Source organism: Trichogramma pretiosum, unplaced genomic scaffold (assembly GCF_000599845.2).
Source record: "Trichogramma pretiosum strain Unisexual culture from Peru unplaced genomic scaffold, Tpre_2.0 scaffold7, whole genome shotgun sequence".
NCBI classification, from domain to species: Eukaryota; Metazoa; Arthropoda; class Insecta; order Hymenoptera; family Trichogrammatidae; genus Trichogramma; species Trichogramma pretiosum.
In genome coordinates, this window is record NW_019641639.1 from 1,221,741 (window position 1) to 1,246,515 (window position 24,775).

General features: G+C 40.1%; 1 protein-coding gene across 1 annotated transcript in view; it reads left to right on the forward strand.

Moving 5' to 3' along the window:
- Nucleotides 1-24,775, forward strand: part of LOC106657100 (UNC93-like protein) — a 35,931-nt gene that overhangs the window by 3,914 nt on the left and 7,242 nt on the right. Inside the window, exons 2-4 of the mRNA XM_014378403.2 lie at nt 2,794-3,013; nt 14,366-14,528; nt 23,539-23,806. Of these exons, the coding sequence (XP_014233889.1) occupies nt 2,794-3,013; nt 14,366-14,528; nt 23,539-23,806 (651 nt within the window). The remainder of the gene's footprint in view (nt 1-2,793; nt 3,014-14,365; nt 14,529-23,538; nt 23,807-24,775) is intronic.

Sequence of the window (24,775 nt, forward strand, 5' to 3'; positions counted from 1 at the left end):
TCATTGCAATGTAATTGCAACAAAAAAAATCGTCAAAAATAAACAAAAAAATGGTTATGCTTTTTATTAAATTTTAAATGATCATTTCTTATCATTATTATTGTCGAATATTTCTACAAGTGCCTTCGTCAAACTTGAAAATATCGATGAAAACAAAAAAAACATTTTACTGCAAAAAATAAACAGATTTACCATTGTCGATCCGATTATTGCGATTTGTTTACGATTGTTGCTGCTTCTACTGCCTCGTACACTCTTTTGAATTTTTCATCTCGAGCGTGCACCGACGCGTCCGCGTCCTCTCTATCTCTCTCTCTCTCTCTCTCGCAAAAATAAGTCTTTTGTTTTCGCGCCTCCAACTGTTGAGCCAATCGAAGTTTTTGGCAACTCCCCGTTGTGCGCGCGAGAAGTTGTTTTCGAGCCGGCGCGCACCAACTTTTCTCCGAGCCTTATACCACTACTGTTTTCGGCTTATGTTTTTGTTGTGTACGTCTGAACGAGCTTAAAATATATATTATATAGACAAGTCTGGGAATTATTTTCTATTGTTTGACGGATCGCACTCTCGAGGCGTGTCAATTTTAAACGTCTCGCGGCCTTCGACGACCGATTTATCGCTCGCACGGATCCCGTGTTTGTAAGGAAGTTTTTATTTATTTTACTTGAGGGGGTGCCTACTGCTTCTTTATATCTTTTTCCCCTTGCTTTTTTCAATAGGAGGCTCAACGCGTGCGGTGCGGTGTGTGGTTCGATTTTCTAATTGTCCACGCACAGAATGTATATAAGTCTCTTCGACGGCTTCCTGTCTTCATTAAAGCGAGAATAGGATCAGGGATTAATTTCGTGCGAGCTAGAGCAGAATATATATAGAACACAAAAGCACCCGGGGGCTAATTCGTTAAAATCCCCCTTCGATAGGATTTATCAATCGTAATTGAAGCCGGCCATGCAGCAGCGGTACACTCCAATGACTGACAGACGTCCGAAAAGTTAAACCAGTTTTCTCGATCTCTCTTCGTCTATTTCTCTCTATCGTACTACTAGTAGTAGTAATACTAATACACTTTTTGAGATTAACAATTGAAATATTTTTCTGAAAATGTCATTCATAGAAATAACAATCCCTAAAATCTCGGCCCAACGTTACATAATACATAATTCAATGGAGCTGTCGCATACGCGGCCTCTGCTTTTCTTGCTGCAACTGCTCCTCTCGTCGCGAAACACACACACACACACACACACACACACACGCAGAGGATGTGTTTGGATTAGTCTAGCTAAATGGATTGTGTTAGTTTGCGATTGCGCGCGCCCTGAGCGTTGTTTGCAAGGCACATGAGCGATATAGCTTCCAGCAAGAGAAGAGAGGGTGGAAAAGGCTTCAGTGCAAGCAAGCTAGCTTCAGAGAGCTTGCGAGGGAAAAGGGGGGGGGGCGGTTTTATAAATAAATCCCCTTGAACCACGCGGTGGCAGCGGTGGCTGGCTATACTTTTGCTTATGTCTTCCGCAAGCCAAAAAGGAGAGATAGAGGCTAAAGGCTAGGAGGAGGATAGAGATTTCAGCTGGCGAACATAGCGCAGCGTGTGTACGTACGCAAGAAAGGAAGGGGGATTATATTACCTGCCAAATATTAAAGTTGTTGGTATTTGATAATATATAATATATTTTACGGTTGTGGCGTTTTAGGGGGGGTCGATATTTCGTTGCGCCGGGCTTTTTGTCGAAACATCGTCGTGTAATCGATAAATCGCTGCGCGAACTTTTTTAGGAGCTTCAAGCTTCAAAGATGCACGAGAGATGAATATTTTTTTACATACCAGCGGCCCGAAAGTAGCATTTCCCGGCCGCTGCGCTAAACGGGATATTGCTATTTTCGGGCCCGGGGCCTTATATGTAAAATCGTATACTGGCCTATACCGGGAAAAAAGAAAGCCTCAGTGCATGTGCTAATCGACCCCGGCTTCGTCTCGGTCGCTTATTTCAAGCGCCCTGGGACTTTTCTATTTTTCCCGGCCTAGGGCAGTAATATACTATTCCTTTCTTCGCGATTTTGACACGTGACGGAAACAGAGGAACAAGATGAGTGCCTCGCCTGCAAATTTTTGGCCACGGAATACATTATTTAGAAATTCGGGAGCTCGCGCGCGATATCTATTCATGCAAAAATCGGCTTGTCACGTCAATCTTCTTCAGGCTGCAGTATATGAGGATAACTAAAAATTGCATCTAGGACCTCGATCGCAAAAATATTCAATTACATCGCGCGATACGGTACTTGGGTACATTTTTTACGATGTCATCTTGTACATAGCACGTCGAAGAGAGATTCGGAAAAATTTCCAATTTTTTAATTGAAATTCACAGCTGCGAGTCGAGAGTAGATATAAGAAACTGTATTTACAGAGTTTTTTTTATAGTCTTCGAGCTATAAGTTTGAAATATAATTGAGAAAATTTACCAATGAGTTGATTGTAAATTGATTGACCTAATAAGTAAAATAAAAATAACAGAATGTATAATTTATAATTAAGTTTGGCTTATCGATTTGTACAAATTTTAAATCCCGATGGGTGAAAATAGACTCTTTTATCCATTCGATTTCATTTTAACTGATAATTATAGTTTAACTTTAACCAATTATAATTAATTACAATTAGTAAGGTTCCCAAAGTAAAACATACTATCGTCGCAAACAAACGAACGCAGATCCCTTTATAATTGCCCAGACAGATTTGCATTTCTCAACGTTTATATTCATCAAAGTAATCGCTTTCTCTCTTTATTTTTCAGTGCTGAGCGAGGGCGAGTTCAAAGAGATCGGGAGCAACGTGACGGCGACCGCGGCCAAGGTGAGCCGCTGCGGGGCCAATTTCTGCATCATCGGCAACGGCGGCCACGAGAATCTCCACAGGCCGCCCGATTCCGAGATCTACGAGATCTCGGCCATCTACCTGACTTGCGTCTTCGTCGCAGTGCTCATCGTCGCCCTCTTCGTCGATCCACTCTCCAGGTGAGTCTGGCTGTTGATTTTCCAATTACGATTTTTGCAGTGAAACTTATTTCATGCGGCATTGGGAAAGAAACGTCTTTATGAATTCACGTAAATACACAGTAATACATACAAGTGTTTTATTTGTACACATGAATATTGTATACAGCTGCATTTCGATTTAAAAAATGGGTTACTTCTTTTTTTTTTTAAATGAAATGAAGTTTTCACATTTTCCCACGAATTTTTTAATTCCATCAACAGATGGAGTATCGTAGAGTCGCAAGTGGCGATAAAATTTTCAATTATAAAATACAAAAAATATACCTGATAGTGAGTAAAGTCTCGCGATATATGTGCCCCCGAGAGCAACAGTCTCGGCAGCAGCAGAAAGCAGTCATCGATTTCGATGTAGCTAGCGCGGCAGCCAATAGCAGCGCGCAGCGCAAATCGACGCTGTATAGACACTTATACTACCAAATTTGCTCTTGCTCGGATGGACGAACGGACACTCATTTTTCACGGGTTTACCCCTCATGCCAAACGCTGATAAAGATGTTTCACATCAAAAAAAATTTTAAACACAGTTTTCCATGACTTGAAATTTCTTGATTCCATCAACAGATGGAGTTTTGTAAACTCCCAAGTGGCAAGAACACTTTTCGCAGGCTATATATATTCGTCTCCGATCATAATTGCTTTTATGTCAGTTTTATGCCGCTGTGATTTTCAGTATAATATAATTTCCTTAAAACAAGATCATAAACCCGAGTCTTCGAAAAGTCTCTCGAGAGTGGAGCGAAACACGCGCAGTCAAAGCATTTATCAACCTTCTTCGTGTATTTATACACGAGAGAGAGATACGCATAAATGTATAATCACAGCTAAACATTTTAATAAGGTTTTACATCAACGGTTACACACGTATACGTACGCAAATGTACTTCTGAATTATTTTAGTAGCGCGACAATAGCTCTTGACTAGTTTCTAACCACTTGAAATCCTCTTTCTCTCTCTCTGGAGTTAAGTATATATCCGCGCCAACTGCTGCACACAGCCGCATTTCAGCGGAGAGATGGCCTAAAAACACGATAAACTATGCCGCCCACCCACCCCTCGCACGACTCTGCGATTCGAATGGGTTTGTTTTGGAAACGCGTGTATAACGCACACTCGAAAACCTCGAGGCCACCCCCCCCCCTCCCCCAACCCCGTGAAAGCTTATAACGTGTCCGAATCGTCCGCAAGTAGACATTGTTCCACGCGAGTTAAATCTCGACGTTGAGTTGAAAAAGAGAAAAGAAACAACTTTTACGCGCACATAAGTAAGTAATTTTCAAACTCGTCGTCGTTATGCACACGATTACGCGAAATTATGTGTCTGCAATTCTTAACTCGAGTATAATAATAATTGCTCGAGTCCCGGGAATCTTCCGCGTAAACCAGCTGAAACCGCAACGAGTCGGTGAATTATATATCCTCGCGCGCAAAACTGTATATAATCGTGGAGGACTTTCTAGTCATTGACGAAAAAAAAAAACTAGTAAAAAAATCCTCAATTTTCTTATGTAACGCAGTAAGTCAGCGGTAGTAGTAGTAGTAGTAGTAGTAGCATGCGGTTAAATTTGCTGCAATATATATCACAAGACTAATGCATAATAATTGATTGATATGACGGATACGTATTTAAGTGACTATATCCAAAGTGGCAGCGGCATTATTATGGAAGAACTCGAGCGTGCGTATTAACCGTATCTAATTCTTACAAGCTTTAATATTTTTTCCGCCGATAAATAAATCGTAATAATTGCATTACACGCGGCATATATAGTCGTCTCTTTGAGCACCTGTCATTCGACGATTTGCGGTACAATATACACGCGTACGGATGCGTGTAATTCTACATTATATACGATTATCCCATAACGCACACGACGACTACGTCAATTTCATTATTGTTATAGTTTTGAAATTATGCCGTCGGCTGCGCGCGCGTTTACCACACTTTACCGCGAGCTGTCTCGTTTAACGATATTTGTTTGGCCGTTACGCGGACACGAGTTAACGAGTGCGAAAATGATGTATATACCACCGACGCGTAGTGCGTACTTTTTGTTTTCATTGAAATCCTCCATTTTTATACACGCGATTCTTCGCGGTCTTTATAGCTCATTGTTCGCCGTGGCGCGGGTAATTTTTTTTTTCGCAGAGGTTGTAAAAATATTGCTCGCGTTTATACACGTACACACGTCTTATTGCCACGCATCGATTTTTGTGCACTCGTTTTTTTTTTTCAAGACGTTATAAGGCAATTATTTAATCGTTGAAACCTAGTTGAAACCATCGACGATTAATTGCACGATCTAGAATCGGATTCTCCTTCGAGCTAAAAAAAAAGAACGATGAAAATGAAAAAAAGGAAACGAAATTGACGGAGCAGTCTCGTTTTGTTGTCTCATGCTCATGAGCAGCGTATGATATTGAACAGCAGCAGAGGCAACGTAATTAACGAGCGGCTTCCGGTATCCTCGCAAATATAAGTGTGTACGACGTATGTATATACTACTGTCATCGCTACCGCGGCATCTTTTCGTTTAATATGTTGTATGAACAAGCATATGAACTGGCTTCTTGCCATTTATACCCGGGCACACACGAGTTTTGGCATTACACAAAGATTGTTAATTTCGAGTTTTTTTTACGACGATTCATTTCAAGATCTGCATTCGATCTCTATACGATTCAAGACCAGTAATTATAATATGAGCTCAGCAAGTTGTCATACGTAGCCGAAATTCGCGTGACGATAATTCATCGTCATTTTCTTCAACACGCATCTTCTTTCTTGTTTTTTTTTCTTTTTCTCGAGATCGCGCTCGCTGATAAATAGTACGTCTGTCGAGGCAATGCAATACGAGCGTCAGAAAAACTCAAACATCTCGAGATTTTTTCAATCAACGTTGGACGAATTAATTTTCATCGAAATGTGCTGTGCACACGCGTACCGCACGAGAAATTCAAGGTTTCTTCGCTCTTTTTTTTTAATGCGTCATATACTGTATTTACACGGGTATAACCGTATGCAATGAAAGTCTTTCGCGCGCGCGCGCTCACCGAGTGATTATATCGAGGTAGAGATTTTCTCGGTATTAAGCCGATCGGTCGGCAGCTGAAGCTGTTATACGCCTTGGCTTGGAGAAACAATTATTACTTGACCTGATTTTTGCATTACTTAATTCGTGCGCCGATATTACAACTCGTGCTTGGTGATTTTCCAAGAAACACTTTTAAAATTAAAAAATGCTCGAATAAAAAAAAAACGATATCTCGATTCGTTGTTGTTGTTGTTGTTGTTGTTGTTGTTGTTCACCCCGTTGTGTTGATTCAGCGGCAACAGACAGATTTTTTTTTTTACCGAACTACCATAATAGTCAAATTGTAAACGGCCCGCAGGCTATTGTGCCAGTATAATGTTATATCGCGCATGTGTGCACCAGCACGAAAGGCCGCCTCTGCGGCTGCACAATATACACACACACACACATACACAATGCTGATAAACATTTTCTTTCATTACCGCGTCACGCTTTGATGCGCCACTCGATGTACGCGTTATATTATGGTCCGGCTCGTGTGCGCACATGCACACATGTGCGCATTATCATGCGGATATGTATAATAATATAATCCGTGCAATAGGTGAACTCGTGTGCTCAGCTGCTGATTGCAAAATGATGACAGAGGCGTATATATATTACGACGTTCAATGCCTGGCCTATACCCGTGTATTATGTAACAGGATTCTTTTTTTTGTGATTTTTTTTAGTGCACTAAAAAATTTTTATTAATCCATAACGCACAACTTTTTGGGAGTGCGATGATTATTCATTATTTATTATTTTCTTTCCATTCGACAAATGTAAACATCAATTAACCGATTGTACTGTATACGATATGTACATCCATGAACCTTGTTTTTGTTATTTTTACATCGCGCAATATATTCGTCCACGTCAAAAGCCTACATTAAATTACGTTTTTTCAATGTCACGTTGAAATGAAAAAAAAATACATAAAAATAAAAATAAGAAACGAAAGAAAAAAAAGATGACAATGAACGGGTGGCTAGGATTGAGCAGTAGTACGGGTCTCTTTCTCTCTCTCTCTCTCTCTCTCTCTCTCTCTCTCTGTATAATAGGCGAGCAGAGGGAATACGTGCCTCCACGCCGTATAAATATATACATTCATCGACGTGCTAAATCGAATGACTCGATAAATACAAACGCAACCAACAGTTGCAATTCGAGAGTTGGACGTTTTCTATACGCTCCACACACACACACGTACACACAAATACAACACGCAGCACGAGTACTTCACTTGGTTTATTGTCCTCCCTTATGTACATAGAACTATTACTTTATCTAAATGTACATGCCGTGTGTGCCTCGGTGAGTGTGTGTGTGTGTGTATGTGTTTGTATGCGTGAGAGCTACGTACTCTCTACCTCGAGCTGCTGCTGCCGCTGCGATAAATGCCGCGCAGCCGAATAAAGTGGCAAGGGCAGTTCTGGTGTGGCTCTGGTGGCGTTGGTGGGTGCTGCGCTGCTGCTACGTGAGCCGGCATATTTATGCGAATCGCGTAAATGCGTATAGAGAGGCTTTTGGCCTCGGCTGCTGCTGCTATTTTGTGTCGAGGGCTGCGCACAGCTATACAGCTAGCTCCCGTTCTCAAAGGAAATCTTTAGCGCGCCCGAATGTAACTAGTCTCGATTGTTGATTTTTCCTATTTTATTCTTTTTTCTTTCTCTCGCGCGGTATGTGTGTGTCTCCTATGGCCCTCTCTCGCTACCTTTTTTTTTTGTATTTTCCGAGCTGTACAATTTACGCGAGATACGCGAGAGAGCAAATTCGGAGTCATGTGTGCGGCGCGCGGACTATGTCATTCCCTATTTTTTTTTCCTGTTGTAACAGGGGGTGGGGTAGGTGGGCAAGCACATACAACAAAAAAAAAGAGTGAGTAGGATTTTGTTTTTGACCGCACGCGCTCTTTGGGAGTCATGTTATGTATGCGCGCTCGGTCTTTTTTTTTTTTTTTATTTCGACGTTTGCGAATTAAAGAATATCTCTGTTACATTTTAAATTTAAATAATACATAACGTTGCGCGCGGCTCACGAGAGCTCAAAAGAGCAGCAACATCGGGTACACGCGAAATAATCCGTGCGTTGTAGAAATAATTTACGCGCGTTTTCTTTTCTCTTTTTAAAAAAAAGAGAGAAGAGAGAGAGAAAAAAAAATTAAAAAAGATGATAATAAATATCGAATGTAAGTACACGGCTCGTACCTTGACCCACTTTGTACATATTACAACTGCTCTCGTGTGTGTGTACGTATGTTGGAAGGAACAAAAGAGGAAAAAAAAAGAATAATAATAAACAATAAATCACGAAGCAATAAAGTTAGTGGCGCACGGCAGGAAGGATGATCGCGTCTCTCTCTACTCTCGGCATAATACGGGCACGCATTATAATTTGTCGTGTGTACGTATATGCACGTTTGTGTGCGCGCACGTATATGAATTCGAGTCGCGCGCGCCGCGACACACGATAAGAGGGAGGCTGTGTGTGCTATACGTGTGTGTGTGTGTTACAGCACAGCAGTAGTACGACTCTCCGTTTTGCGATGCATCGAAAAGCCGCGCGCGAGTCGGCGTCGAATCCATTCATCTTATCGCGCAGAGCTAGTTACAGTAGTACCAGTGGTGTGTATAGCAAAATACGTGGATACGTGCCGCGATGCTTTTCGGCCGATTTTGACAATAAATCACGATACGTTATAAGCGATATATATATAACGTTGTGTATATAAGCCGCTTGTATACAGACTATACTCCACAGTCGTGATGCTGCTGTAGCTGGGTGAGCTGCTTACAGAGTATTGATTTATCCCAGGGCGCAAGAGTCGTTCGGGCTCGCGAAGTTTACTCGCCGATCATTTGTCGAATGCATTATTAGTATTGGTAGTTATGCTTGTAAGGAGAGAGACGAAGAAAAATGTCGATTGGCTCGTTTGCTCGCACCAGAGCTGGCTGTGCGATATAAGTATAATAAAGAAAAATAAGCTCAAGGATCGCGAGGGATTAAGAAGCTGCGTGTTATTTATATTATTCAGTTATGATTTTTTACCCACACTGTTGAAAAATATACTTGAATTCAATGTAGATTTAATGTAATAACAGAAATGGAAATTTAAGTAATCGATACTGATTTTTATTGAAATCTTCGATGAACATAAATGTAACAGTACTGATTTATTTTTTAAACAAATTATTCTCAAACAATTCAAGAAAATTTAATTATGCACAGTATTTTTAATACAAAATATAATGAATGTAAACAACGTGATTTGAACATTTTGACTGAAATTAGGAATGAAATTCATGAAAAATTCTATCATCATTAAAGCCAGCATCCACCGCTAGGTGGCGACCAACCTATATCTGTAAATCTGCAAGTGGCAATGTCAAATTAATTGTATATAAGTCAAAGCTGGGTTTATATCAATGTTATTGGCATTACCCGAGCATAATTTATGTTTGCAATCTCCGCTTTTTCTAAGATGTCCGAAGAACCCTCGAAGGCGGTTTTCGGAATTCAATCCTGTTGATGGTAACGAATTTTTCGAAATTAAATTAATTTTCTAGCACAAGCAATGAAAATAATGTCATTGATTTCAAACGTACACGTTCAATACAATTAACGTTTTACATTAGAGAATTGTAAAAAATTGTAAAAACTATCTGAAAATTGATGTGAATTGAAAATATTAAATGTAAATAATTTTAACTTTAAATTTTATTTTACGTGATTCATGAAAATTCCTCAAGTTTTAACACATATTTATTTGAATGCTTTTACATAAATTTCAATTCATTCACGTGTGGGCGAAAAACTTCCTCCACCTTTGCATTAATTATAAAGTAAATATTTTTAACAATATACGCGATATTATTTAGATACCCTTCTTTCTTCTCTTCATTAATTTCTCGGTCCAAATTATGCAGTTTCAAAAGTAGTCGATTTCTCAATAGTTCGAACACTTCAACGCCACTTTGGACATATGATATGGAAAATCACAGAGCACGAACGAAAGAACACGACGATAAATTGCACCTGCCTGTGTGTATATCTGCTCGATTTTGTATAATACCGCTCGCATCAACGCTAATCACATGATCCGCGTTTACAATATATAACATAAGTACACACATGTGCAGTGCTGCCGGAAGGACGTGCTCACATACGTGTGTGTGTGTGTGTCGGCGCGCATAACATACGTATGCGGATGATACGCGAAATACAAAAAAAAATTGAGGAAGAGATGGAGGGAGGGAAAAGAGATCGAGCAGATTCAGAAGACGCGAACACATCCATCAGAAAAAAAACTCACGTGCCGTACTACTACTGCTACTGCTACGTACACCGCTGTTGCGTAATCCTTATACCCGACGAGCGCCGTACTACACACTCGTAACTCGCCGTAAAGTCAAGGTTGCATCTTTGTGTTATAATATAATGTACACGCTTTTCTGGAGCGTGTATGTGTGTGTGCGTGCAGGCGAACGATGTATACGTTGCATATGCCAGCGCGCATCGGTGAGAGCTACTTTTTCTCTCTCTCTCTTTCATTATTTGAAACGCGTATGAAGTATCTGAGCTCGATGAACTTGATACGGGGAAAAAAGAGAAGATTTATTTCGATGGATGATAAATTTAATTACGGTGCATATGTGCGAATTGTTCAAAACTCGTTGGAAATGATTAAGATTCACTATGTCCCGATGACCAAAGAATTATCATTTAAACTTTTTGTAAATATACATTGCCTTCGCTTGCTTTTAGCGATTTTTCTATTTAAGGAGGCTGTAGCGAGAATGAAAAAAAATTTAGATCGAAGTGATGGTTCATGAAATTACAAGATTTTTGGTAAAAAAAATTTGGGATTTCCATGCAAACTTGGGAAATAATGAGATTCAAAGTTTTGGCCATTTAACATTGAATTATATAGGAAGTGGCAGTTTTTAGTGTACTGTGAGCTCAAATCACTTTAGAGTTAATGAAATTAATATATGTTATAGGAAATCTTATTTGCTTTCGAATGATACAATTATAAATGGGTGTTTCCGACCATTTTCAAAAATATTAAGAGTCCAACACATTTCCCCTATGTTCTGCCATGCTAATGCTATACGCTGCGTAACGCATATAGCGTTCTAATACAGAACCACCTTGCATCGCTACAGCCTCCTTAACTTATGTTATAAATAGCATTTTTAATTATCTAAAGATGACTAATAGTTTTGAAGAATTTAGACCGATTTAAAACTCAGTTTTGAGTCTTCGCCACTAGATAGCGAGTACCTTTAGCTGTAAATTTGCAAGTGGCAAAGTCAAAATAATTGTATAAGTTGTATCTACTCAAATTAATTTGGATCCTCCACATCACATTATTGAACCCACTTAAATGAACTGAAAATGACAATTTCTATGGTTTCAAAAATTGAATTTATCTTTTAACCAATTTAAATTTGATATTACTATTCCAAGTTTCCACCATTAGGTGGCTAATGCCTTTATCTACAAATCAAAATAAACGGCTAAAGTGAAAATAATTATATAAAGTTATAAAAATATGTGCGGGAGATATACGAGACGATACACTTCTTCCTATCATGTTTGATTCCCACGCCGTTACAAAGTCGAAGCAATGTTTTACACTTAAGCCTTCGAAACACAAGTTTGCTGGCGAAATAAAATTAATTGGCCGTTCACGGAGAAATTTGCTTACATTTGTCAATTATTAATACATCCAGTTATTCCATTAAGAAAAATCAATCGCGTTTCTCGTGCACGAACGAATTCATCATGCAATCGTTATTTTATTTTGGATCGTTAGACATACAGATTGGATTTGGCGTCCGTACGAGGATCTCTCTTTTCACTGTGCGCACGGGTCCCTATGCATAATAAAGTCTGTTTCGCTTTCGCCCCGATATTCCGCACGATATTCTCTACCATTCAGGTGTATTCGGTGTGAATCATTTATACCTGCCTTTACTCGGAGAATTCAGCGAAGAGAGAGAAAAAACTTGATTTTTTGCGCGTGCTCGCGCGAACCCCATGCAGATCAATTAAAAAAAAAAAAAAAAAAAAACGTAGTAAAAGAGGCGTAAGAAAAATAAACAGCTGGCAGTATTTCTTTTCCTCGACGCGCGAGATATTTTATACCAGATGTACGAGAATAAACTTTGTCATGTCTTATTTACAAACTTGGCGTAGTTTTATCATGACTGAAGCTATATAGTGTCAGCTTTGCTCGCTTATACGTATGCGTGTGTGTGCGTGGGGGATGTATTTTTTACACACTCGAGTATATATAATAATACGAAAAACACAAGGTTGAGGGAGGACTAGAAAAAAGAAAGAGCTATAGTAGCGAGTCGTCTCTCGAGGGTGTAAACAGAACGTGAGCTCGCGCGAGCGAGCGAGAAAGAAGGAGAAAAAGCTTTTCCTGGTTATGTTAATATAATTTTTCCACCTAATACAATCTCGTTCCTATTTATTTTCGATTTATATTATTCTATAAACGCGTAAGAAATTGAGAAATAAAGTAATTTGCTGTCTCAGGTAGAGATAGAGAGAGAGAGAAGAAAAATTAGAAGATATTTAAAAAATCGCGTCTGAACGGTTCTTCCTTCTCTCTCTGGCACACCGGTAATACACACGGTTGAATCTACTCGAATAATATAAACCGGATGAAGAGAGCAGCGAGCGAAGACGAAGAGAAGAGAAAAAGAAATCCTCCTTTTGAAGCGACGCGCACACAAAAACATCTTTTAAGTCTTCTAATCTCTTGCTTCTTTTTCTTGCTCTCTTCTCTCTCTCTCTCCCTCTTTCATTTTCTTTGCCCCCCTAATGCGAGGGACGATGATGCCTCTGCTGCTGCTGCTACTTCTTCGTCTTCGTCTTCTTCTTTTCCACTCTGCTACGCGTCTAATGCATATCTTAATGTCCTTGCAAAACTGCAATTTGTGTTTCTCTTTACACTTCCTTTTTTTGTGCTGCTCCTTTTCTCTCTTCCTCTTGCCTCTGTCTCGCGACGTTGGCTTACTTTTACAGTTGAAATGCGCAATTCATTTCATTACGGCATTATGTTCTCAAGTGGCAGTAATAATTAGTTATTTTTTTGTAAACTCGTATAATCAAAAGTGGATTCAGTATTTCATCCTAAAATCGTCGATGTCATTGTTATCGTTACGACTAGTTACCAAAAGCCGATAGGATAATACATAACGATGATTATTACGAGTATACAGGGATCAACCTGTGCCGTGGTGGCCTCGAGGCGTCTCGCGTACGCGTGTTTACAGGCTGCGCTTGGCTATTCAGCCCTCGGACATGGCGAATCCTTCTACGTGTTTACCATTTGACGTTACGATACTTCGCTCATTACGATATGATATTCTCCGAGAGATATCCGAGAGAAGATCCAATGCGAATATATACCGCAGATACGATATTATCTGAGGAAAATAAAATAATGGGCATGTTTCGGGAAATTAGACTCTTCCAGGCGAGTTGAGTTTGCGAATCGATAGCCGAGGAAACCATGTGAAACTTTGCTGAAGAGATACTCCTCGAGGAATACGTTTTTCCTACACCATATTTGTATACGTAATGTTGGGTCATGCGTAATTTGTGTGTATATGTACCGGAGCGAACGAATCTTATACGTTTGTTACAACGAGTCGAACGTAAATACGAAATATTGTATTTGTTAAGTACACCATCCTTTAAAATAAAATAGAAAAAACACCATCGGGTTTTCATTACCCTGAAAATCTTGTCAAGGTGAGCTGAACACGATTCGTACATTTACTACGGTTCTATTCAAATAGTCGACAACTATACAACACTTAGTTATAGCGATTACGCGTGTTTGTTTCGAGATTTTGAGAATCGACCAGATTCGCAGTGTACCTCGTCTGGTCAAAATTCTGAACACTGATAGCGATCTAATAACTCAAAATTGACGATTTAAAATGTATCAAAATACAGTACCATCATTAGTCTTGTTAAAAAGTTCAACCATTTGAAATACGTTGATGTCATTTTGAGTCTCCACCGCTAGATGGCGAGCACATTTATGCCTGCTAATCTGCAAGTGGCAAAGCGAACATAATTGCATTTATTGAAGCACGGAAAATTTAACTCGTTATCTCATATGTATCGTTTAAAAAGTATAATAGAAGCTCGTATTTTCGTGTGTTCCGCAACGCGATGATGCATAATCATATCGATACGTACTTACAGGTACGGCGAGAAGCAGCATCGCAACGACAGCAAGCCGCTCAGCGGCATACAGCTGCTCTCGGCGACGGCCTACCAATTGAAGAAGCCGTATCAGCAGCTGCTCATACCCATCACCGTGTGGATCGGCATGGAGCAGGCGTTCATCGGCGCCGAATTCACCCAGGTACGTAAAACAATATAACGATATATTGTAACATAATAATGGGTATCGATTTGTTCGTCATGCCGTTTCGCGCATTATTAGGCGTGTTTATTATTATAATTTTAAGTGCAGCATTATGCATCGACTCTCTTTGCTGCCGCTGCATTGTATACTCGCGCCATGTCAATTAAAAGTTTCGACGGCACAGCAGCAGTAGTACCCGTGCCTTATACTCTCTCGTTCACTCGATGCACGTGCAGTTCGTCGCTGTAAAGTATTATTATGTACGTACCACCACCACCATCACCACCGCGAGAGAGAGCTCTATTGTGTGACTTTAATTAATTTAACCGGTGGTACACATGTACAACGGCGCGAGCCGCATTCAAAAGAGGAAAATACGAATCGACTGAAAATGCTCGGCAATGAAAAATTTCTCCCTTACCCATGATGTATGCGTGTACTTCACATTTAGCGGAATCAACTTTTTTTCTTTCATGCGCTCGAAAAATCAGTTGAAATATCCAAAAGCCTCTGATACTGTTGCTGCCGCTGCGTAGTATTATTATTTGCACCCATCGACTTCGAGCTCTCTGGCTCTTCATGAATGTCTCTTTTACCTTGCAAATGTACATACGCTTGCGTGCATATACACTCGCGCGCGCGTGTGTCAGTTTTGCAGTTAACTCTCGGAAAATCGAAGTTTGATGAACCGACGCGTTGCCGCTGCCGCTGGAGTGTGTACTGGTATGCGAATGTACAGCGCCGCGCCACTATGAAAGCCATTTCCCTGACGTCTACCTCGCTCGCTCGCCTCCCCCGCACAGCCGTGTCTGACCCTGTATCGGTCTTTGGCCCTGCCACTCCGCTGCCGATCCCCGTGTACGTATACGTGTAAACACAAAATTGCGTGGAGTAGTTTTGTATCGTAACTTTGACATGCGGCGTTTACCCACCTGTATAGGCATCAGCGGCAGCAGCGACTATAGGTGCGCGTGCAACGCGTAGATTAACTTTGCTTTAACCGTATTGCTGCAAGCTCGATTTCCAAAATAAGACGACGTTTATTTTATTAGTATTTTTTTTTGCTTCTCGTACTGTATACACGTCAGGATTAAATTGCGAACTAGACTCTCTGCACACGCGCAGAGCTTTAACGAGCCTACGTTGTAATAAAAATGCCTGAACGCGAGTAGTAGTACCCATCCGATGCGATGCGATGCGATGCGCTTTGCTTTGAAATGAAAAGAGCTGGAAGATACCCTTTGACTCGCGAGCTCACTCCTCTATATATATCCTAGAGCTCCCACACATATTGAGAAATCTCGCTCTCTTGCTCTAGCTCTCTTTCATTCTCATTGTACGCATTCTGTAATTTTACTGTCAATCTCTCCTCTCGTTGTATATCCTCTCTCTAGTCGCCCGCTCCAGAGCTCGAGCTGTGTGCTCCATTCCTTTCTCGTGCACGCTGCGAGCTGCTGCTGCTGTCTCTTGCAAGCTCGCGAAAGCTCCATATACCCGGCTCTTGTGTACAGCAGAGAGCTTTTCTTCTAACAATTAAATGCTTAGATTGAAGCAAGGACAATTAAACCGCGCGGTGGAAAATCCTTTTTATTATTCACATCCTCGTCGTCGACGCCGGGTGAGGTAATGACTCGCGGCATCTTTTCTCTCGTAGGATACGCGTTTTTTAATCACTGCTGTCTCTGAAAAAAGTCGCTGCTGATACATCGGAAAAGGGCTTGCTTTTATAATAATGCGATAGTTCCTATCTGTATAATTAAATATGAAAAATCTTACGGGAAATTGCATTTTCACTAAAGCGGATTGTCTAAATGAATGTTGATTTTAATTTTTCATAAGATTTTATGGATCTCAAAATATTTATAAAATTTAAGTAAAATGTTTAAAATTATATTATCTAAAGAATTATTGAGGGAGTACGAAAATTTGTCCGATCGTGTTAATCAGAGTCGAACGATAACTGTAAAGTACACGGAAAAACTTTTGATCATGTTTCACGCTCGAATTCTGAAAACGAATCACACGCGAGTTTTACTCAGCTCGTTTCGTCACCAGCACTGAGCGCGCGATTCAGCCCCGAGACTGAGCTGAGACTTCAGAGACTGACTTAAGATCATAGTTAGTGCTAGACAACTCGAGGGCGTTTCGCACTCTTGACTGAGCATGAATTGTGCTCGACTCAAAGCGCGAATGTATCTCTACAGAGAATACATACATGTATTCGAGCGTGAAACATGGTCAATAGTTTTTCCGTGTAATATCCTTCAATCATTAGATACGAGATGAAATTTGCATTGAGTTGACTGAATTATCACTGCTTGCAGAATTGTTTTTTTGTCAACCATTGGTGTTACTGAATTTTCCGTATATACTGGAATCAGTTAAGGGGGTTGTCGGGCGATGCTAATGATTGACTACTTCTTCGAAGCCAAGATTTTCTATTGAAAAATCAATAAGGAGTTGATACTTCAAGAAAGGTTTCAACAGTCAAAGAATTAATTCAACACGAAATATTGTTAATTTTTTTTTTTAATTATTAAAAAGTGACTTTCACAATCGAGACAAAATAAATAACTGTTTGAATCATTTTATTGTTCTACGCATATTTGAAGGATATTTATAAGAACTATTTTTCAAAAATGTACAAAGCGTAAAATTACAGTTTTTAGTGTAGATGACTTCATTAGGGTCCAATTTCTCCGGACAAATCCCATGTTCCTGAAGTTCACTCCGACTACGTATCTCATTATGTACCTTGGTATTCAATTCTGATATACAAATAATTTTGGACTATTGCTAAATTCAAAAAGTTTGATATGATCATGTACTACAGCATTTATGTTCTTGTTAAGGTAACTCTTTTATCCTAATGATTTCTGACAAATCTCTTATTTAAATGGTCTAATTTCACATTCAAAGGGTTTGTGACGATTATGTACTGAATTTATGTGAATTTTGAGATTACTCTTTTGTCCAAATGATTTTTAACAAATCTCACATTGAAAGAGTTTGTACGGTTATGTACTTTATTTATGTGTCTATGGAGACTACCCTTACATAAAAATGATCTGTCACAGTTTTTACATTCAAAGGTTTTGCTACGATCATGTGCATTTATACGACATTTGAGATTACTCTTTTTTGAAAATAATTTTTGACAAATCTCACATTTAAAGGGTTTACTTCGATTATGTACTCCGTCGATGTGTTGAATGAGGTTTACTTTTTTTCCAAACGATTTGTGACAAATCTCACATTCAAAGGGTTTTCTATGATTATGTACTACACTTATGTGTCTATTGAAGTCACTATTAGATACAAATGATCGGTGATATATCTCACATTCAAAGGGTTTGATCTAATCATAAACCAACTTCACGTGAATTTGGGGTTATTCTGAGATGCATTCAATTTGTGACAAATATCGCAATCGAAGGTTTTGCTATTATTATGTACTCCAATGATGTGAGTTATGATTTGTGACAAATATCACTCTCAAAAGGTTTGCTACGAAGATGTACTGCATGTATGTGGGATTTGAGGTTTGGTTTTTGTCCAAATGATTTGTGGCAAATCTCACATTCAAACGGTTTGCTTCGATCATGTACTGTATTCATGTGCCATTTGAGGTGTTGTTTTTGTCCAAATGATTTGTGGCAATAGTCACACTCGAAGGGTTTTCTACCATCATGTACTGTTATGATGTGTTTTTTGAGATTACTCTTTTCCGCAAATGATTTGTGACAAATTACACACTCAAAGGGTTTGCTACGATCATGTACGGCATTTATATGAACTTTAAGATTCTTTTTGTATCCAAATGATTTGTGGCATATTTCACATTCGAAGGGTTTGCTACTATTATGTACTGTATTTGTGTGAACTTTAAGATTTTCTTTTCGTCCAAATGATTTTTGGCAAATATTACATTTAAAGGGTTTGTTACGATCATGCACTGTACTTTTGTGAACATTGAGATGGCCTTTTCGTCCAAATGACTTGTTACAGATATGACAATCGAAGTATTTAATTCGATTATGTATTGAAAAATCAATGAATATATTTTGATTATTATCATTGATCTGATTTTCGTTTTCTATTTTCACAGTAGGTAGACAACTTTGATCTTCAGTTTTGCAGATGATTGTCAATAATGACTTCGGTTCAGGTTTAACATCTCTGCACTCAAAATCGATGAATATTTTCTGATCTATCTTTTTCTGCAATGACATAACCTCATTCATGTTGTTTTCCTAAAATGAAAATTGTGTAATAGGTTTTGATAGTGAAACATAATTCAAATCAATAAACTCACAGATGATTTATGAGACAATATAAATGATTGAACGTTTTTAGCATCGCAAAAGTCCGACGAATCGAAATGGTAATCATCACCTGCATCTGCCCCAGTATCGGTCGGCTCTTCTTTCACGCTAAGCGATAAAAAAATTCAATGAAGCGATTGCCTGAAAAAATATCATGACGTGCTAAGAAAATTGTTATACCTGATCGTGTCTTCTTTGCTTCCCATCGTTATTTTGATTGTAATCACTGCAACTTTTGAGAAAATATTCGAACACTGAGAAAAAATATGTGAGGTTATGTGCTTCGAGTAGCTAAAAACACTACACCTAGATTTCACCAATTTGTAAACACTTGCTTACCGCAGGAATTTAGCTTTTCGTTAGTGACTGAACACACTACTGATATTTTAGCGAAGTTTACTCGAGATTGCCATGGCTCCTTGGCGATTCTTTCCCCCACCGTCGTCGAACGGTCCATATACGCAGTTATTAATATTCAAACTACACCGATACATATGAGAAGAAACATTCCCACAACAATAGAGATCTATAATATCTTTAAACCCATAAATATTAGAAATGAAGTTGAATAAGTCATATGAACAACAAGTAGTAATTGAAAAACTACTGCAGTCCCATCAATAATTTTACAAACTTTTTCTCTTTATTCTTTCATTTTATAATGGTATTTTTTAACTTCATATCTATTATTTTCCTTGTGAAAAAATGATACTTTAATTGATGACATCGAAAGTAAGGTATTCCGATCAGTCGTTAGAATTTGTGTGCATTAATTTTTATTTTCACGTACGACGATAATGCGCCCCGTCGCTTTCATAGTTATCGCGTCAACCGCTAGGTGTCAAGAGACAGTGTAATTCTAAACACACGAACAAAATTGAAGAGTTTGAAGGACATTAAGACGTTTAGTTTGAAATGATTCTAACCTATTGTTCTTAATGATTTTGATACGATTCGGCAAGCATCGACGGAATATTTTTTTTTCAATAAGTTTGGCATTAGCACCTCGTATTTTTGAATGAAATTACTATTTAAAACCCAATAATTTGAGTTTATACGTATGGATCAATATAATTCTTGTCACTGCCACACTAAATTCTCTCACGAAATAAATGTTTCAATATTAAATCATGCTACAAGCAATTGAATCGTAACGGTACAAAACACGCCATGGGAAACTCGATGATCTATTTATCCCAGGACCCCCGCGCGCGATGCAAAATTAAATGTTTTTTTCCGAAGTTTGACCAGGACCGTATAGCCGATGACAGAATCATTATAAACTGCCGCGGATAAAGGCTTTTTCGCAACGCAACGTCGCGAGTACAAGGCCGAGAGACAGAGAGATGGATTTCTCGTTAAAGAAGGATCTTCTCCCGTCGCGGTAATAATTTTTTCTCTGCAACTTTTTCCACCTGCGACTCCACTACTGCTGCTGCTTCAAAAGGGTGAAGGGCAAGTGAATGGACGGAGGGTGAGGGGGAAAGAAATTTTCTTAATTATATTCATACCTCTTCCCCCGCACGATGCGTAACGAGTGTAGAGGTCTAGGTACATAGCGCGCTAGGCCCTCGTTATACACCGTCGACGACAAAAGAGAGATATAAAGAGTAAAGAGCCTCGAAGTCGTTAGTTTTATAAGTTAAAGTGATCTCTCTGTCTTTGTGCTTTCCGACGTGGCAGAAAATAGAGGCGGGGTTGTACGATGTGTCTATCTATGTGCTCGCCTTTTAACCTATCGATTCGCAAGGGAAATTCGAGGACGCGGTTCTAAGCTAAACGATAATTGAACCTACGCACACTTCCTTTTTTATTTTACCCTTCGATCCTTCGAGACTTTGCCACTACGACTACTATTATTCATGTATATTCCAATACGCGAAAATCTCGTGGCTTATATAGCGGTACATAATCGCGAAGTCGCACACGAAACAGCAGCGGCAGCGAAAAATAAAATAAAAAAAAAAAAAAGAAGGAAAGAAAAGTCGCGCGCAATTAAAGCCCTACCTACCTCGTGAGCAGTGAGCGTAATCTCGGCAGTGCGCATCAGAGATCGAAAAGGAAAGGAGAGAAACGAAGAGAGAGAGAGAGAGAAAAAACGAGTCCTCGGATGAGAGGGCACACGCTGGCTTCTAGTCTCTCTTCCTCGCTCACTCTATATATATGATATTTTTTTTCTATATATAAGGCGCTATACGAGAGAGATAGCATAAATAGACGTACATCAAGGAGAGAGAGAGGGTATATCATTATCGATCTATTTCTGGTACACATACATCGTCAAGTCTTTCACTGCACAGCACACACACACTCGGATGTGTATAACCCTCTCATGGGGTCTCTCTCTCTCTTTCTGATCCGATTCGCACGACGAGCGTCGCGTATAGCGCGTAAGTAAGAAACCGAGGAATCGCGCCTATGTAATACGTCTCGTTTCCCGTAGGCGCCGGTTACAGTTAACGGGGCAAAAAGAAAAAAAAAGATTACGATTATTTTTCTTTTCCTTCGTATTTCCCCCGTAACCTAACATTTTTCTCCACCACATCGCGTCGTAGTCTGCGGGAAACGAGTCAATTTTGTCAATACAGAGATCTTCGCCCCGCGGAGCAGAGATCGCGATCGAAAAATGAAAATTCACCTCTCTGTCTCAACGCGAGTGCGAGGAATGTCGCGCGAATCGTCTTTCGCTGCAGATCGATCGATCGGCGGAGGCAAATGTGTATGTATATGGAAAGTGTGCACCGATGCGACGATCGCGATATACAATATTTTCCATCGTTCTCGTATACGCACAATGTGGGACAGCTCGAGAGCCGATGAGTATAGGTAGTAGTATATCCTGCACAACTCGACCGTATATGGTAATTATAATCGCGTTTATGACGTATCTATAGTGCTGGCATGGCGTGCCGATCATCGGCGCTCGCGTATAGCTTATAGCCACTTATTAAAATCTATTTATAGATGGAAAATATTCGCGTTTTACCCGTTCGAGCGCGCGTAACGAGATCACCGTACGTACATACCTACGAGCTATTTTAAGCCTGGCGCCGTGTCCATAATACGGAGATATAGGATGATTCTCTTTTTTTTTATATTTTTTCCTTTTTTTCGGTACGAAAGTGGAAAAACGATACGCTGCTGCATGTAGTGTAAGTATGCAAGCGATGTAATTATTTTCATTTATATCCTTCTCGCGAGTGATGCGGCTCGCGCGCAAATTATCGTGTAAAGCAGCTGCTAGACGAGAGAGAGAGAGAGAGAGTCCAGTTCTATTCTTAGAAACTCGAAGAAATTTTTCCCAGTATCCTTATTCTTATTTTAAGCATACGGGCATGAATATTCAATCGGTGGTGCTAAAGTATATATATCCGTATGGCAACGTGTCCTTATACTCGCATGACGAGCTTCGGCGCACGGAACCGTTGAGGATGAAAAACTTTTGCAAAAAAAAAGTGTATACGCGCGTGCACACGTGCGTCCGCGTATAAGATCAAAAAAAAAAAAAAAAAAAAAAAAAAAAANGAGCTTAAAAAATTTAATAAAAGCCCGAAACACGTAATAATAATACGGCGGGGAATGAAAAAGAGTCACGCGGCAGCGAAAAAAAATATATTTCGTTTTGCAGTTGCTTCGCTATGCACGCGTGAACGGCGATATAGCATCCATGCAGGCGCGCGCATCGAGAGAGGTAAATCGACACTGTGCAACGGTGCAGTGCGGCTACATCGCCACCGAGCCTAAAGCCAATTATTCAGTTTGCTTGGTCTATGAGTGTGAGAGTGTGTGTGTGTGTATGCGTGTGTTTGCGTGTGTGGGTACGCGTACATATATTTATACAGGCTCTGTATACGTTGCTCGTTGACCGGATAAAAGCTCCGGAGCTGCTGCACGTGCATACGTATAAAATCTAATTCCCATACGTTAATTTTACACTGACGCTGCTGCTGCCGTAAACAAAGTTACGTATTCCCCACCCTCTACACGCACGCATGTATACGTATGTGTGCGTGCGTTCAACTGTCCCATTAAATTGGGAATCTCTTTTTGGCATCGCTCAAAATTTCTCTATGTACGCATATTTCCTCTCTCTCTCTCTCTCTCTCTCTCTCTCTCTCTCTCTATCTATGTATATATTGGCAAATCTGCACCACTGCTACTACAGGCTAGATCAAATGAAAAAGCTCATACATAGACGCGTACATGTATGTATGCAATGCCCTACGGTGGTCTGGATTATCTAATTTCAAACGGACCTTGTAAGCTTCTCTCTCTCTCGTTGAATCCATACACTTGCCGCGCTTGCACGAGAGGGTTGCGAAACGTTATTGCTGCTGCTAGTAGTATATATAGCAGTGGTAATTTTTGATTCCGATGTATCTGATGTTTGCTAGAGCGCACGCTCGGCCGAACAAGCTCGTAGCATAATAAACGCGGTGGTAGCAGCTAGTTCTATATACATTATAACTCACGGCATCCGTGAGATCCCTCTTGTAATGCATAATTGGTCGGGGGCATGTTCGCGTGTGGTATACATATCATATATGGCACATACATAAGAAGATAATAGCATTAAATATTCACAAGCTTGCGGATGAAATTTCATCAAGACACGATAACAATATTAATAATAATAATGATGATAATGATAATAATTGTTGTTACTGCTTTCCTTCCTCCAGGCGTACATATCCTGCGCGCTGGGCGTGCACCGGGTCGGCTACGTGATGATCTGCTTCGGAGTGGTCAATGCCGGCTGCTCGCTCTTGTTCGGCTCGATGATGAAGTTCGTTGGGCGCCAACCGCTGATAGCCCTGGGCGCAGTGGTCCACGCGTCGCTCATAGGCGTTCTGCTGATGTGGCGACCGCATCCCGACGCGGCCTACGTTTTCTACACGGTCTCGGGCCTGTGGGGAGTCGGCGACGCCGTCTGGCAGACGCAAATCAACGGTGAGTAGCGATAATTGAGAGTATCGCGCAAGACACGGAGTTTCTCTCTGTAGTAATATCCGAGAGCTTGCGCAGAAGACGATCGTTGGGATAAGACCAAGAGAGAGAGAGAGAGAGAGAGAGAGAGAGAGAGAGAGAGAGAAGCTTGTGTGTCTCGATTGTTTCAAAAGCTCCGCAGAGTGTCGTTATGAGTGTATATACAGTAAAGCGTATTGTTTGTGTGTGCGCATGTTAGAGCTATATACATAAGCCCCGCGAAACTTTGAGCACATCGACGTGTGCTGCTGCTACCGAGGCTTGTGTTTGAATGCAGATATCTTCTTGGGCTACGGGTATTACACCCAGCTGTCTATTGATTGATGCTACTTCGCGTTATTGGTCTGTGTTTTCGTACTTGTCTGTGTGTGTGTGTGTATTCGTTCGCTCCTTGTACATAAAGTTTAATTCGCTTCGCGCCCGATGAGAAATAATCCTCGAGAGACGTCGCTCGTCGGTGAGCGAACATTTCTCACGCTCTTCTGAGCCGCAAGCTCGACTCCTCTCGCTTTGCCAATTTTCAAGTCATTTTAAAGTAACTTCATATTTACTTCTTTTTTTATATTTTAATTTTCCTTTTTATATATTTTCAATCATTCATCACTGAGAGACTTCGAAGCTCGCTGCTGCTGCTGCTGCTGCTGCTCTCTCGCTCGAGATGGATAATTCATCCGAGAGAAGAGTAGAATTCACAGGCGCGCTCAATAAATATCAGTCATACAGTACGTTGCGTCGAAATAAAAGAGAGAACGCGCAACAGTATTGGAGCTTTTTTTTCCTTCGATGCACTTAACGTTATAATTAAAATAAAAATAAAGAATATGATACAGAAGCCCTGAAATTTCGTGTCACCTTTGACTCGAAATTATAAATGGGACTGTTAACCGGTGTTCTCTCGTCTGTATAGTACACGCCGCGGATGGTTCCGAATCA